General features: G+C 38.4%; 1 protein-coding gene and 1 pseudogene across 1 annotated transcript in view; both read left to right on the top strand.

Moving 5' to 3' along the window:
* SRGAP1 (SLIT-ROBO Rho GTPase activating protein 1) overlaps positions 1-18,270 on the top strand; it is a 164,073-nt gene that overhangs the window by 82,893 nt on the left and 62,910 nt on the right. The window contains exons 2-3 of the mRNA XM_034402884.2: positions 15,075-15,270; positions 16,718-16,880. Coding sequence (XP_034258775.1) covers positions 15,075-15,270; positions 16,718-16,880 — 359 coding nt within the window. The remainder of the gene's footprint in view (positions 1-15,074; positions 15,271-16,717; positions 16,881-18,270) is intronic.
* LOC148112839 (uncharacterized) lies at positions 1,894-3,199 on the top strand (annotated as a pseudogene).

Here is an 18,270-nt window from a genome sequence, read left to right as displayed (position 1 = left end):
TTCGAAAAGTTGAAACAACTGTTTGCTGCTGAACTGGTCCTCAAACATCTAGACATGGAAGAGCCTTTTGTAGTACAGGCTGACGCGAGCGACGTGGCTGTGGGAGCAGTACTTCTGCAAAAGAACGCAGAAGGGGAATTACAACCCTGTGCTTACACGTCCCGTAAATTATCAGAAACCGAGAGGAGATGGACCATATGGGAAAAAGAGGCTTTTGCGGTGCGATGGGCATTGTTAACGTGGAGACAATTTCTGGAAGGAGCAAAGCACCCTTTTGAAGTTTGGACTGATCACAAAAATCTGGAGGCGTTGAAAACACCACGTAAACTGTCACCAAAGCAAGCTCATTGGGCCCAGCACTTCAACCGTTTCAATTTCACTCTACGTTATATTCCTGGTGGAAAGAATTTCATGGCGGATGCACTCTCCAGGCTGCCTCAATACAACAGTACCAAGAAAGAAGTGGTTCAACCCATCATCCCTTCGACACAACTGGCAGCGCCAATGACTACCAGAGCACAGGCGAGGGTTGATCCAGGCCTTTCGGGCGACCTACTCCAGAAACTGCGAGAAGCCCTAAAAACTGACGAATGGTTTAAAACCCATTCAAATGAATGTACACTCCATGATGGTCTAGCTTGGATAGGGGCTAAATTATATGTCCCTGATAGTTTAAGACTAACAGTATTACAGTACGCTCATGATGCCAAGGCAGCAGGACAGTTTGGGTTTGTTAAAACTCTACACCTTGTTAAAAGACAATTTTGGTGGCCTGCCCTCAAAAAGGACATAGAGGCATATGTGGCTAGTTGTCCGGTGTGTACCTCAGCTAAAAGACCTCCGGGGAAGCCACCTGGTAGGCTGCAGAGTGTGGCAAGGCCAGATGCCCCTTGGAAGGAAATATCCATGGATTTTATTGTTGACCTACCAGAAAGTGAAGGGTGCACAGCTATTTGGGCAGTAACGGATTTGTTTTCCAAACAAGTGCACTTCATCCCCTGCTCTAAAATCCCTTCAGCTAAAACTCTTGCAAAACTGTTTATTCGTCATATTTACAGATTACATGGAGCCCCAAAACGTATAATTTCGGACAGGGGTGTACAATTTACTTCTAACTTTTGGAAGGAGTTTTTAAGGTTAATAGGCTCCGCCCAAGGGCTAAGCTCCGCCCACCACCCCCAAATTAATGGGGCTTGTGAGAGAACCAATGCTGTGTTAGAACAGTACCTGAGATGTTATGTAAATTACCAGCAAGACAACTGGGTGGACCTATTGCCATTTGCGGAGGTGGCATACAACAACTCTATCCATAGTAGCACCGGGTTCACTCCGTTTAAGGTAGCATCTGGTCAGGAATTTGTGCCAATCCCCGAGCTACCACAAGACACCCCAAGAGCGTGGGGGGGGAGTGTGCTGGAGGATTTTGAAGAAACGAAACCTAATCTCTGAAATGGCTATCAGGTCAACCGTCATCGTGTTCCTGATTGATGACGATGCCAGACGTGCTTCCACCTGACCTCTGGGAGACCTTTGGATTGGGTGATTGATGATGGACAGTGGGAGGGGATGCTTTCTATATGCAACTTTCGCGCCTATTGCTTTAGTTTCAGCTTTTCCTTGGTAGCGTTCATTTCATTTTCCAGTAAAAGTACATTACTCTATAAATAATGGAGTTTGGCTCATTCTTTCCTGGATTTTGAAGGAAGCACACCTGACAGTAATGGATTGATAGTACTTGATTAATTGTCCAGTAAGCTAATATATTAGTTTAACTGATGAGTAACTTTAATTACTGATTTATTGTATAACTGTAATTACTGTGATTAGTGCAGCATTGATCAATTGACTATCATATTGAAAAATTAGTGTTATTGATTAGTTATTGACATTGATTAATTTGTTTACTGATTAATTACTTGCTAGATATTGATTTATTATTGATATGACTAATTAATTTTGTCAAACATTGACTGATCATTGACTATGCCAGGCAAAAACTCCAAAAAATCCACCACCAAACACCCACAAACAAAAGATACCACTATCAACAACGACCCCAATGACTCCAGCACATTCTATAAATGAAATGAATCTATCAACGAATATGATGAATTCAAGAAATGCCATTTATGTACCAAATATGCCCACCACACCTGCCTGAAAATAAACAAACAGGTAGCCAATTTCCTACAAGCATATCCTACATTTCTCCATCTATATCAATCTTGTTTGCCAAAATTTGACAACCTAATTGCCATGTCTGATAGAGTCCATACCATAGAAAAAACTATAAAGACACAGCAAACAACCATAGACTCCATTGAAACAAGTTTAGAAGCACATATACTGGCATGTTTAGAATCACATTTTACATATCTTGAAAAAAAAATTATAGCACAGAAAAATGAAAACCCAACAGATCAATATCCTGTCCCAATTCAACAAACATTACCTCAGCCACAACCAAAACCACAAATATCTGCCAACCAACCAAACAACATCTCTATACTCATCAAAGATACCATTGAGCGAGAACAAAAACATCAAAATGCTATCTTATTTTATATTTGGATTAGATGATACATATGAACCTGATATCGCAAAGGTTTGTAACATCATTAGCAGCCATAATACACCAACCACCTCCCCTGATGAAATCATCAAAGTCTCCAGAGACTGACCAGAATACAAGAACAGAGATGGCTCAGTGGGCTCACGATTCTCTAGAGTCATTTGCAAAAATGAGGCCAGCAAACAAAAGTTCATTTATACTATACTAATTGCCAGATCCAACTCCAACTACAGCAAATTTCAATCACAGCCTGACCTATCCTTGCGATAATAGATCCGCTCCCATGAACTCCACATAGAACTCAAAAGACTCCAAGACCAAGGCGAATCTAACCTATACATCAACTACCGCCCTGACTGCACAAAAAGTAAAACCTACAATCAATTACCCAACATTCAACCCTCCATCACCCAAAACATCCAACCATCTATCATCCAGAACATCCAACCATCCATCATCCAGAACACCCAACCATCCTTCAACCAGAACTAGGTACGCATGCCCCTTACTTCCTCAATGCCAACCACTACTGACCTTAAATGTAAACTAATAAAAGCAAGAAGCATCATAAACAAAATGCCCGAACTCCTCTTATTAAATACTGCTACATTTGACATTATATTTGTCTGTGAAACATGGCTAAACTCATCCCTCCCTGACTCCATTATCACAGTAAGAGAATATCACGTTTACTGGTCTGATCGCGAAACCCGCAGAGGTGGTGGAGTAGCTATCTTCTGCAAAAAGTCACTAAACCTAAAAAATATTCAAGTTGCACATGAACTTCCTCTTCCGGAAACTATCAACTGTGAACTGTCCTTAAACACCACACTTTGCTTTTTACTATGTTACAGAGCCCCCGACTACGACATCACACATGCAAACAAATTAACCACACTATTAACATGGATAGCCTCTTGCCCAGGGGTGAAATGCTCCCAGTTCGGACCAGCTCGGGTGAGTAGGTAGCGATGATGGCCAGTGGTTCGGAGAACCAGTAGCAATGGCAGCTGGAGGCTCCGTCCACCTGCCCCATTCCCCATAGTCGGGGAATGCACCATTCCCCGACTCCTACTGCTCACCTTTCTCCCCCAGCTGGCTGCCAGGGAAGGTAAGTGCCCGAAATGTACCAGAGTCGCTCACTCTCCTTCTTGAATGAGCCGCCCTGGTCCACCCGCCGGCCGTGCAAGCGCACACTGTTTATTTAATTCAGTGGCAGGTTGGATGTACACTTGCACAGCCAATGCGTGGACCAGAGCGGCTCATTCAAGAAGGAGAGTGAGCGACTCCGGTACCTTTCGGGAGCTTGCCTTCCCTGACAGCCAGCCACAGGAGAAAGGTGAGCAGTAGGAGTCGGGGAATGCACCATTCCCCAACGCCGGCCTTTTCATGGAGCCGCTGCCTGCTCGCCCTTCGCCACGCGGCTCTGTCCACCCGCCCCATTCCCTGGAGTTGGGGAATGCACCATTCCCCAACTCCTACTGCTCACCTTTCTCCCGCAGCTGGCTGTCAGGGAAGGCAAGCGCCCAAAAGGTACCGGAGTTTCTCACTCTCCTTGAATGAGCCACTCTGGCCCATGCGCCGGCTGTGCAAGTGTACATCCAACCTGCCACTGAATTAAATAAACAGTGTGCGCTTGCACGGCCGGCGGGTGGACCAGGGCGGCTCATTCAAGAAGGAGAGTGAGCGACTCTGGTACATTTCGGGCACTTACCTTCCCTGGCAGCCAGCTGGGGGAGAAAGGTGAGCAGTCCAACTCCGGATAATGGGGCGGGTGGGCAGAGCTGCGGAAATGTAAGGACACACTGGCAGAATAGAAATTTAAAAAGTTTTCCTACCGGGTTCTGTGGGCGTGGCTTGGTGGGAGGGGGTCTTGTGACTGAGTGGGCGTGGATGTGAGTGACATTGAGGTGGCCATGCCCACTCAGTCATAGGACACCCCCCCAAGCCAAGCCCACAGAACCGGTAGGGAAAAATTTTAGATTTCACCCCTGCTCTTGCCCATACCCGCTCATCTTTCTGGGTGACCTCAACCTACCTCTTATTAATTGGACAATAAACGAATGTACAACTGAACCCATCCATACAACCCTATATAATGCTGTTACTAATGTAGGTCTAGATCAGCTAGTAACTAGCAACACTAGACTCAACAACTGCCTCAACCTCATCTTCTGCAACAGCTTAAACTCAATTTATGGACTACAAGTAAAAGAACCCTTTTCCAACAGTGATCACAGCATGATTGACTTTTGTCTCAATATACACCTTTACAATATACACCTTTACAAAAATCGCCATAATAATGGGATACCCAACTACAACTTCAAAAAAGCCAACTATGATCTCATAGACACAGACCTCTCATCTTTTGATTGGCAAATTCTATTCTCTGACTGTAACACTGCCAAAGACCATTGTAACATTTTCTTGCTCGAAGTCAATAGAGTTATTAAACTATATATACCACTAATCGCCACCAAAATCAGGAAAAACAAATTACCCATATTTGCTCCAATCCGGAAAAAAAAATCCCTCTGGCGAAAAAACCAAAACTGGCTATGTAGCTAACTTTAAAAGCCGCTACAAAAATATATGCCACCAAATAAAGACTGAATGCACCAATTACCACATCAAACAAGAAGAAAACCTGTGCACGAAATCCAACCACACCTTCTATAATTTTGTAAACAACAAACTTAAAGACTCAAGATCCATCCCAATCCTGAAAGGACCTAACGGTAACAAATGCAATGATGAAGCACTTAAAGCAAACCTCTTTAACACATTCTTCGGCTCAGTCTTTGTAAACAGCAATGGCTCTTGCCCAACATTCTCTAGTCGTACCACTAATAACTACAATGATCTAACACAAATAGATTTCACAGAAGATAATGTTCAAAAGGCACTATGTAGATTAAAACTATATCTTTTGGACCTGATGGACTATGTGCATACTTCTTAAAAAAACTTTCCACTGCTATAGCAGAACCCCTAAGCATAAACTTTGAAAAATCTTTCAGGAATAGCTCCCTACGCAACCTATGGTCACTAGCCACAGTCATCCCTATCTTCAAAAAGGGAAACCCCAGTCTAGTTGAAAATTACAGGCCAATCTCTTTATGCTGCGTCACTTGCAAAGTCATGGAATCAATCATCAACCAATCCATTACCCTCCACCTAGAAACAAGCAACCTACTCTCTGATAAACAATTTGGTTTCAGAAAAAAATTATCCTGTAATCTACAACTTCTACACTGCAAAAACATATGGACTACAAATCTTAATCAGGGCAAAGCAATAGATGCAATTTACATAGACTTCTGTAAAGCCTTTGCTTCAGTGGTACATGACAAACTACTTCTAAAACTAAAATCCTATGGCATATCTGGAAAACCCCCCCCATAATTGGATAACTGTGTTTCTGTCAGACAACAAGTGGTCAAAATAGGGAGCGCCTTATAAAATCCTGTACCTGTTAATAATGGTGTTCCCCAAGACAGCATTCTAGGACTAACACTCTTCATACTATACATAAATGATCTTTGTGATATTATAAGTAACTGTGTTCTCTTCACTGATGATGTAAAACTATTTAACACCACCAACAATGCTGCTACCCTTCAAAAAGACCTTGACTTTGTGTCGGAATGGTCAAAAAATTGGCAACTCCAAATCTCAATCAACAAATGCTCTGTCTTACACATTGGCAAAAAGAACCAGAACACAAAATACAAGCTGAGTGGACATGACCTTGTAGATGACCCTCAATCTGTCAAGGACCTTGGAGTACTCATATCAAATGATCTAAGTGCCAAAGCCTACTGTAACAACATAGCTAAAAAGGTATTAAGGACTGTAAACCTAATCTTGCATAGCTTCTTCTCTGGTAATATTTCACTACTAACCAGAGCATACAAAACATTTGCTAGACCAATTCTTGAATACAGCTCATCTGTCTGGAACCCGCATGCATATAGGACATTAATACAATTGAACATGTCCAGAAATATTTCACAAGAAGAGTCCTTCATTCCTCTGCTCGCAACAAAATACCTTATGCCACCAGATTTGAAATTTTGGGCTTAGAAAATTTAGAACTACTCCGCCTTTGGTATGACCTAAGCATAGCTCATAAAATCATCTACAGTGTCCTATCTGTCAATGACTACTTCAGCTTCAACCACAACAATACACAAGCACAGAATAGATACAAAGTTAAAGTGAACCACTCCAAACTCGATTGCAGAAAATATGACTTCAGCAACTGAGTGGTCAATGCCTGGAATGCACTACTTGACCCTGTGGTTTCATCCCAAACCCCCCAAAATTTTAAACTTAGATTGGCTACTATTACCCTCACCCCATTCCTAAGAGGTCTGTAAGGGGCGTGCATAAGAACACCAGCGTGCCTACAGTCCCTGTCTTAATGTTCCCTTTAATTGTATTCATTTTATGTATTCAATTCATGTGTATATTTATATATATTATTTAATACGTACTCGACAAATAAATGAAATAAAAATAAAATAAAATGCATTGTATTTGACTTCATTTCCAGGGAAGCATAAGTAAGATTGCAGCCGTAATTACTAACTGAAGCAACATTTGATTGCATGTTTACACTAAAAAGGTTCTGGTTATTTATTTTATTTTTCCTGACATTGGTATGTCATTGAGCCTGCTTTATTCCATGTTTGCCTTCATTGAGTCTGCTTTATTCCACATTTATTCTTCCATTATTTATTCATTTTGTTTTCATTGCCTTTGGCTCTGTCACTTTAATGCAGAGAATTTAGTTTGCAGCCTTACAAACTAAAGAGCATTTAATAAAATATGTTTAATAAACATAAATACAGGTAGTCCTGAACTTAACAATAATTTATTTAGTGACTGTTCAAAGTTACAACGGTGCCAAAAAAGTGACTTATGGCCATTTTTCACACTTATAACCATAGCAGCGTCACCATGGTCAACTGGCTTGTATTTATGATGGTTGCAGTCTCCTGGGATCATGTGATCACCTTTTGTGGCCTTCTAGCAAGCAGAATCAATGGGGAAGCCAGATTCACTTAACAACCATGTCATTCACTTAACAACTGTGGTAAGAAAGGTTGTAAAATGGGGCAAAACTCACAACTGTCTCACTTTGCAACAGAAATTTTGGGCTCAATTGTGGTTGTTCAGGTTGTAAGCCTGAACAACTGAAGGCCTACTATTAGAAGAGCTGTTCTAAATAACTGCTAATTGAGGGGTTCTTAGTGTTCTCTGAGGTCAGTTGTTTTCTTACAGATGTTTCATTACTCAAACAAGGAAACATCATAATGTTACCTAATTTGGTAATTTGTGCAAGAAAACAACCAACATTAGAAGGATCAAGGACACCTCATTTCAACCCTGAACTACAAATATTCTCTATATTGGTAACTGTTAATTAAAAATAAGGTTTCTTCCAATAGTTGTCATTTTAATATTTTGGGTAATATAGAAATCTATTAAATTTATTATATCTAAAAGCGTATTTTTACCAGACAAATTGAGGATTGGTTCAACTTTGTCTCTGAGCAAAAACAGTTTTTGCAATATATTTACATTTAGCTGCAAAAACAGAAATGTTAAGAAGCAAAAGAGTGTCGATTCTTCCATGCCATGTTATTCCTGATTAAAGCAGCATCTCATTTCAATTTAATTTTCAATGTGAATGTTAGTGAAAAACATATTTAATAAAACTCCTAAAGTCCAGTCTTAAACTTAGAATTTACAAGTAAGTAAGAATGGGTGTCAGTGTACATCTGTGTTTTATTCAGCTGCTTACACTTTGAAATGAGAAACAGAGGTTTAAAGCATGAAAAGACCCTGTTCTTTTCCTTGTATTTCCAGGTCCCTCCCTGCAGAGAGCAAAATACAGACTTTGTTATATTGCGATGAACAGATGTAGTGCCAACACTTCATTGCTGGCACAGATGGCTGGTTTCCACAATAGAGTGGTGCTCTACGATGGTGCTCAAAATGTTACTCAGCATTCCACTATGATGTTTCAGGCCTACCAGATTGTGGATGGGCCAAGTGCCATCCATTGAAAAGTCTGAGAGAATAGGCAGCCAAATGACTCTCAGCTGTGATTACGAATGGCCAAGAACGAGAATCAAAGATCTCTACAACTTCGTGGAGTATTTTGGCACCCTTATTACTCCAATGAGTAGAACTCTCTACAGACTAAACAGCAGGACGAAGAGCTCCTGGCCAGAATTGACTTGGTTGTGGGGATAGAAAATTAATTCTTAATTCAGAAGAATATCTGCATTCATCTTTAGCAATAAAATAACCCCCCAAAAATATTATAGAACTTCAGAAACAAGGTGGTTGATTAGGCAACAGATCTAGCGGGTTTTAACTTTTACTTTCAATTCCAATTCATGGGCAGAGCTTAAAAGATGTATAGTGGAAGGCAGGTGTGTGTGTATACAGTATATATGTTTGTGTGTATCTATCTCCTGCCTTTATTATAGGTGTATATCTCAGGAATAATACATAGATTCAAAAGCAAGTTACCAAAACTATTAAGTAATAACCATTCTGACAATTTAAAAAAAAACAAAAACAATTTTTACTACTTGATAATTTGATGGTTTAAGGCCAAAATAAAATAGGGGGAGAGAAGCAATCAGTAAACGAAGTCTGTTATAAAGCTGACCAGGAACAAAATGAAGCAAAATCCAACACACCTGAAAATATCTATTGAAGAAAATAACAGAACACTATCCACAGCCTTTGCCCCAACTGACTCTGAACAATGTAAAGCATAGATTAAGGGATAAATATTCAGTAGTTTTCTTTAAATGCATTCCTTATAGAACAGTGGTTCTCAACCTGGGGGTCGCGACCCCTTTGGGGGTCGAACGGCTATTTCACAGGGGTCACCAAAGCCCTCTCTCGCCTCCCCCCACGCCTTCACTCACCCTCACCCTCTGCCTCTGTTGGATCGCCCGGTCGCCGTTCGCTTACCCCGCTCACTCCCAATCTATTGCTGCCTCCGGAGTCCCAGCTGATGGCTAGAGGGAAAAAAAACTTTAAATTCTTGCCACGGAGCTTCAAAGAGCTAGCTGCAAAGAAGTAAATTCCTGGAGCAAATTTTTTTTCCCCCTAGCTATGCTGAAAAAGCGAAATTGAAAGTAAAGAAGGGTCTTTGCTACAACGTGACAAAATGAGGCAGAGAGATTTCTTTTTCTTTTTCCTCACCAAAAAAGGTAGGTGCAAAACTGCAAACAATGGGAAATTTAGGGCAAAAGAAGAGGTTCAAGATTTTAAAACACAAAAGAAAAAAAGCTCTATTTAACTAGGGAATTGTAATAATTGAGATACTATTAATTGTATATTGTGTTGAAAGCAGAAATGGTTAAGTTGTGGTTTGGAGGAATATATGGGGGAAATTATTTGGTTTATTATTATTGGTAAATATAATTAATTGATTTGTAAGAAATTGGATTGCATGGAAATAATTGGAATATTCATCTTCATATTGATTAATATACAAAAAAGATAGTTATATAACTGATTTATATTAAAATGTTGAATTTGTACTAAACAACTGTATTACATAATTACATAATTAACCAATGTGAGGATGGATATAAAAATAGATGACAATGTAAAGGGGTATAATATAGAATAGAAGGGAAAAATTGAATTTGATTAAGATTAGAGATGAGGATGAAGGGTAATATTGGTTTTTAAAAAAAATAGATGAAGAATAAATATGGCAAAAAGGAAATATAGAAATTGTAAATTTAATTGAAATGACTAAACACTGTGTTGGAAGAAATATCCTTCTGGGTTCTGCTCCAAGTGGGGAAAAAGACACTGGAAACATGGAGACTGCTTGGTTTAATGGTGGACAGGATCACATGGCTTGAGTTCCTGAACAGAAAAGGGGCAGATACAGTAAATCCTCGGGTTTTTATGCTCTCTCTGGCTTTGCATTTCTTGGGGCCCCGAAAGAGTATCCTGATTGGTTGTCAGACTCCTGGGGGTGGGGGTCTTAGCTAGCCTTGCTGGCTGATGGTCACATGTGCTTCCCAGGTCACATGCTTCCCAGGTCATGTGTGGTGAGTTTCGGTTGCTAGATGGGGCCCATTGTGTTAGTTTCTGTTGCTATTGTGTTGCAAATGTCCTTTGACAAAGGATTGACTTTCTGCCTCTGGCCCATTAACAAAGAGTGGGGGGCAGGAAGGTGGGAGCTGCTTTGTCTGTAAAATATGCTTCTCCATTTCTCATCCAGGGAAATATAATATTCTGCCTTTTTAATATTTCCCAAAATATTTCATTCTTCTAGGAAAGGGGTGGGTGCTAACCTCCTACAACTGTTTAAATTTGTGAACCGGCCAAATACTCTGTTCAAAGAAAATACGTTGTATGTTTGTATGTGTGTTTCTAATTATTGCTATTTATTCCTATTTGTTCTCTTTTATTCTTTAAAGTTTAACAATTCATTCTTTATCTTAATACCTTTATATTTGTTTGGGGTTGGCTTTCTTCCCTTTCATCTTTTTTATTGTACAGCAATCTTTCTCCTCAAACCTACCACCTCTCTCTTTTCTTTCCTTCTTACTTTCTCTTCCCCCCCCCTCTTCTTCTTCTCCCTACTTCCTCTTTCTTTCTCCTTCTCCTCCTCTCTTCCTCGCTCTCTTACCCTCACTCCTACTCTAATTTCCCTTCCCTTCCTTCATCCCTCTCTATTGCTGTATCCTTTTATGCATATGGACTACTCAGAGGGCTGAAAAAGTTATTTTTGACTGGTCCTCGCACTTTTGACCAGTCCTCGAATTTACGACTGTCCTCACATTTTACGTTTTTTGCCCTATCTTATACCATGTTGAAGAGAAGCAGTTGTGAAATGAGTGACATGGTTGTTAAGAATGCTGCACAGGCATAAATGTGAGGATGGTCATAAGTGTGAGGACCAGTCAAAAGTCCAAGGACCTGTCAGAAATGACTTTTTTCAGCCCTCTGAGTAGTCCCTATACACATAGCCATGGCCACCCGGTCACATGACCAGCTAGCCACGCCCACCCAGTCACATGACCTCCAAGCCATGCCCACAAAATAAGCCACACCCACAGAACCGGTAGTAAAAAAATTTAGAACCCACCCCTGGTTGGGGATCACAACATGAAGAACTGTATTAAAGGGTCGCGGCATTAGGAAGGTTGAGAACCACTGTTATAGAATTAAAATAGTAAAGGTAAAGGTTCCCCTTGCACATATGTGCTAGTCGTTCCTGACTCTAGGGGGCCGTGCTCATATCTGTTTCAGAGCCGAAGAGCCAGCGCTGTCCAAAGATGTCTCCGTGGTCATGTGGCCGACATGACTAAACACTAAAGGCACACGGAGCGTTGTTATCTTCCCACCAAAGGTGGTCCTATTTTTCTACTTGCATTTTTTACGTGCTTTCGAACTGCTATGTTGGCAGAAGCTGGGACAAGTAACGGGAGCTCACCCCATTACGTGGCATTAGGGATTCAGACCGCTGAACTGCTGACCTTTCAGTCGACAAGCCCAGCATCTTAGCCACTGAGCGTCTCTTAGAATTAAAATACTTGCCCTTAAATAAATATATTGACTGGTATTCTTTTTCCAGCTAATACATTTCCATGAGATAATAGAGTTGATTTATTTGAATGTGATAGAATGTGACAGAATTTAATCCGTACAGGTAGTTCTACAACTACAATTGAGCCCAAAATTTATGTTGCTAAGTGGACATTTCTTGAGTTTTGCCCCATTTCACTACCTTTCTTGCCACAGTTATAAAATGAATCACTGCAGATGTTAATTTAGTAACACAGTTGTTAAGTGAATCTGGCTTCCCCATTGACTTCGCTGGTCAGAAGGTCACAAAAGGTGATCATATGATCCCGGAACATTGCAACCATCATAAATATGCATCAGTCGCCAATTTTAACCATGTGGCCATGGGGATGCTGCCACAGTCACAAGTCACTTTTTTCAATGCTGTTGTAACTCCGAACTAGATTAGACGAATGATTATAAGTTGAGGACTACCTGTATGCCTTCATACATATATTTCATTGTTTTATAATGTTTATCAAATGAAAGAAAAAATGTTATAAAAATTATTCAATATTCAGCCAGTGCTTCAGTATTTGGTTTATATAGAGAAAAACTCCTTATTTTTTCCTAGCAGCAATTTAAAAAACAATCAAAATCAAAATGAAGAAATCTTAATAATGATTTCATTATTTCAAGAACCACTGAAATTCAGCCTTTTATTTTGTCTGTGAATAGTTTTTTTACCTTGGATGGTTAAAATTCTGCACTGAGGAATATGTGGAAGTAAAGAAAAAAAAATGATATGAAGAATTATTGTTTAGTTTTTCTCTCAAGACAGATGGTGATACTCCCTTAGGAATGTTCTTACCAGCTCCACTTCAAGTAATAAACAATTTCTCCAGCATTTGCTGAGCAACCTGCTACTCAGATAACACCCTGAAGGGTTTGTGTTAAAGGAGATTTTTTACAGAATACCCTAAGAGAGAAGGGGCACATCACTGAATTCAGAATGCCAAAGAAAATCTGGAACCCACAGTTCAGAACACACAGGAATGCGGGCTTACATGCAATATTGAAAGCTAAGATTAGATTAGAAATCAGCAATATGCTTAGGAAAGAAAGTAGACTGACCAGTGATGAATTTGTTTCTGAGTCCAATGAGTCATAAATAAAATATAAACTACTTGATGTTTCATCATTCAGTGACTTACATCTGTACTTGTCAGCTTCCTCCATAGAAAAATATTGTTTGGGGAGAGAGGATAGCTGATATTATAAGAGTTCTCTAGAGCTTTGGATTGTATTCTTTTCATCATGCCGGATTTCTTCACTTAACATTGCATCTGTTGGATCTGATGTCTTGTCTACATGAATGTACTCTGATTCATGGTCCTCAAATCGCCAAACTAAATTCTTTTCTTTCAAAGGCAGATTGGAAGCTTGGTGAATTTTTGTTAACATTCTGAATTTCTACTGTTGTCAACATGTGTTACATAATTACATATTATTATACTGTTAATTTCCTACTAAAATATACATACCGATGACTTGTGGAAGATTATGAACAAGTTTTAAGATCAGAAGGGAAAAGAGAATCTTAACATTTATTCCTAAAACTAACAATGTCCTTGCGTGTGTGTGTGTGTGTTTCATTTGCATTTAGAAAAAAATGTGAAAGAAGCTGAATGTTTTTAAGACATGGAGTTGCTACCACATGAAATCTCCTCTCACTTTGCAGTGTTTAACATAACACATTGTGTCATTCTGTGATGTATTACTTTGTACACATCTGCTAAGAGAAAATGTATAATGCAGTGACCCTGTTATATTTTCTATAGATGTTACAAGCAAGTAATGGAACAGGTCTGACCCAACAACATCAGTTCTAAAAAATATTTTCCTTGGCCCTCATTTTTAAATGTTAAGGCCAGATCTTTTCTGTCCTTCATTCAGCAAACAAGATATTTAAGTCTTTAGGAAGAGATTTCCAGATTTACAATAGTATTCAGAAAGCTTCAGCAGCTAATTCACTTGAAGGCCTCCTGGATTTCAGGATGAAAAGGTTATGATGATCTTAGACAAGGCACTACCAAAAAGCTTCCACTTTTCATAACAATCAAGGAAATATAATTGCTTAGCACATTCAAAATAACGTGATACATCATTTATAAAATGATATAACCATGCCAGGAAATTTACAAATCTTGGAATATTCTGTATTCTGTTCTATGTAGCATTCATTGTTGATTATCAGTGTTAGTGTTAATGTAACTTTGTTCGTTACCTGCAGTAGTTTTGTGTTCCCTTTAGTTGTTTGAGCAGTGTATAAACTACTGTATATAAAGAACAAAGTATTTAATAAGGCTATTTCATTCATTCAGATCTCGGATGTCTTCTGCTTGTGTTCCCTTTATTTTTTTGAGCAGTATATTTTAGAGATGGAGAAATAAAGCAGATATTCTATGTTTTAAATTTGTTGGACCCCGACCCCAAAGTTTACATCAAATACAATATCTTTGTGCCAATTATAAAACCACAAAATTTGAATTGTTTTTGAAATAGTTATATCATTATGTAAAATTATGAAGATTAACATGAAATCATCTGTTTCCTCCAGACATTACTGTGAGAATTTATACCGAAAGCAGTATTTCCCAAGATCTCATGCAATGTGGAAACAATGTATTTGATTTGACTGCAACTCTTTTAATTTCTCCAAAATTGATAACCAATGAATTATTTTTCATTACAGGTTTAACATGTTTCCTTTAACAAGCATCAAATGTAGCCTGTCCACGAACCATTTGTACATTCTCGCTAATGATCTGATTATTCCTAAATTGTATGATATAAACTTCATGAAAGTATGTGTATGAGAAAGGTTGCTGATAAATTAGTAAATTTCTAACCAAACTGCTATGTTTCCATCTAGAAATTCGAGCTCAGCTAATAGAACAACAAAAATGTCTAGAGCAGCAAACTGAGATGAGAGTGCAGCTTCTTCAAGACTTGCAAGACTTCTTTCGTAAAAAGGCAGAAATAGAAACGGAATATTCACGCAGTCTTGAAAAGTTAGCTGAAAGATTCATGGCAAAAACAAGAAGTACTAAAGATCATCAACAGTACAAGTAAGCTGAGATTCCTTATACAATTGAAGGCTAAATTAATTTTCAGAATTGCTGTGCAGTCAACCATGGTTTCTTGGACTAGAATTGATCTTATGTGCTTCGTGCACTCAGCCAATTTTTCTAAAGACATCCTAACCTTTTAAAAAATAGATATTCTCCATGAAATTTGAACTATGATCTAAGGATGACTTCTAAATTATGGTGTGAAACAAATCATCTTATTTTGGTCTCATAATCTGATTATTAATACTGTACTATAGACCTAACAAGGATACCAAAGTATGTGAAAGCAGTATTTCCTAGGCAGATTATCCAGATATGTGATTTGTTCCTAGACTAGATCAGGTTATATTGGACTAATACTATGAATCTGAATACAATTCATTTGTTTCATTTGTAAATATTTTTCATTTGAGAGTTGCATATTTATTTAATTTCAATATTGTTTATTAAAATAGCAATATTTATCCTTTTGCATTTTGATTTTTAATGTGCACAATCACTTGAGAATTTGGTGGTTTCAACTATTTCCCTCCCTTACAAATCTTGGAATATTCTGTATTTTGTACTATGTAATATCCATTATTGATTATCAGTGTTATTGTTTATGCTTAGTGACCACATAAATGAATTTTCTCCAGGAGGAAATAAACATTTTAGAGGTGGAGAAATGAAGCAATATTCTATGTTTTAAATTTGTTGGATACCCAACTCCAAAATTTACAGTGCCTTTGTGCCAACTATAAAACAACAGCAAAATTTGAATTGTTGTTGAAGTAGTTATATCATTATGTAAAGTTATAAAGATTAACATGGAATCATCTTTTTCCTCCAGACATTACTGAGTGTAAAACCAGAATGCCTCTGCCTGTTTCACTTTTTGTGCCACCTAGAGAGTAGCTTTTCCAGTTTTATGACTAGCTTCCCACAAGGGACCATTGGATGTCCTGTCCTTGAATTATATCCTACATTTCAAGCTACAGCTCTAAACTGTAAACACTAAAGCAGACCATCTGGACAGGGCCTTATTCACTATTGTTTGTTGACTTCCTGCATAGATATGAGTGCTACTGATAAAAGCAGATTTACAGGATAAATAAATATATGTTACCTTTTAAAATGGCACATATTTATTTATGACTTTATTTTTAAAAATGTAAACTTAAGTCTGATTGCAAACCTATAGCCTTTTAAAAAGTTTAAAATCTCAACTGTCCTTAAATACGCCCTGGAAGGCTTTACTGTTATTTCAGAATGCTGATTTTCAGCATTGAAAGGGTGCTTAATGAATGTTAAGATATAATTTACACATAAATACAACCTTGAAAATGCTGGTTTGTTAATATATTTATATAGTTTAATGGCTGCAAATATTTTAATTAAAATAAATAAAAGACAATGGTACCTGCAACTGATATAAACTATATAACATGTGTATGCTTACTAGGAAAGACCAGAATCTGCTATCTCCAGTAAATTGTTGGTATTTACTACTCAACCAAGTAAGAAGAGAAAGCAAAGACCATGCAACACTGAGCGATATCTACCTGAACAATGTCATCATGCGTTTTATGCAGATAAGTGAAGATTCCACCAGAGTGTTCAAGAAGGTATAACAATGTTGTTTTTCTCATTTCCAATGAAATAGAACTATCTAAAAGACATAATTTGAAACCAAATACTCTGCAGGAAATTAGTAATTGACTTCATTATGACATTTTTCACTATTAATATGGAGAAGAGGCTTTTTTGTTGAAAGTGACAAGAATATACAATTTTAAGTGCAGAAAAGCTAAATACTATATGGTTAAGTATATTGTGTTATCTTCAACAAAGGGAAGATAGTCTATGGCAGGGGTGTCAAACTCAAGGCCCAGGGCCTAGATCCGGCCCACAGGATGCTTAGATCTGGCCCGTGGAGCCAACCTGGAAACAGCAAAGGATTAGCCTGCAGTGCCTCTGCCAGAGAAAACAGAGCTTGGGAGGTTTGCGTACAGCCCTCCCGAGCTCTTGTTTTCGCTGGCAGACGGTTGCAGGAGGCCTTCCAATCCAAAAACGGAGCTTGGGACCAGTTTTTGCTGGCAGACTTCTCGGGCTACCACAGGCGCCCCCGATACGAGTGACATTGAGCTGGCCACACCCACCCTGGCCCCCCAAAGGTCAAGCACAATCCTGATGCGGCCCTCAATGAAATCGAGTTTGACACCCCTGGTCTATGGATATCAAATCTAAGCCAATATACAAGATAATTCTATTATTTTTTCAATACTTGGGAGAAGTTACATTTTTAATGAAAAAGAAAACTATTATCAAGCTTGCTAAAAACTCCACCTTAAAAAAACTGCAATGAACTTTGTAAATTCTTTACAAAATTCTTGAGGATAAAACAACAGAGATTATAAAATCACATCAGGGATTGAGTTTGTGTAAATTAGGAATGTGGTGATGATCTGAAATTCTGTACTTTAATTATAGCAAATAAACTGTAAGCTTATAGAATTTTGACAAATTCTATAAAGTTTTATAATAATTTGTGTTCACTTCCAGCTAAGGAAACATTTTGAGATGATGGCATGCTCATAAATATTTTAACCAGAATCTAATTTTTAAAGATATTTTTGCTTTCTGTTTTAGAGGTACATGGAAGAATAAGCATTGAGTATTTTCACAGGGTTTTGCAGCCTTTGCCCTGTCAGATAAATTATCTCTAAATATCTATTGTACTTTATGTTCAGTTATGTACCACTTACCTTAGCCTATGGAAGAGATAACTAAGGGGACATATGGTAGAAATCTTTAAATATCTGTAGAGTTGAAACACAGAGTGATCTTATTTTTTATACTGAGAAGGACCAGATTAAAGCTACAGAGATGTATGTAGGTTCAGTATGAGAAATTTCCTGACTTTACAGAAATATTAAAGAAATGGAAGTGTTGAGTTCTCCAATAATAGAAGTCCTCAGACAAAAGCTGAATGGCCATCTCCTAAAGATCACTAAT

Source organism: Pantherophis guttatus, chromosome 7, assembly GCF_059756535.1.
Source record: "Pantherophis guttatus breed Tessera chromosome 7, ASM5975653v1, whole genome shotgun sequence".
Taxonomy (NCBI): domain Eukaryota; kingdom Metazoa; phylum Chordata; class Lepidosauria; order Squamata; family Colubridae; genus Pantherophis; species Pantherophis guttatus.
This window is presented reverse-complemented; position numbering and strand designations above follow the sequence as displayed.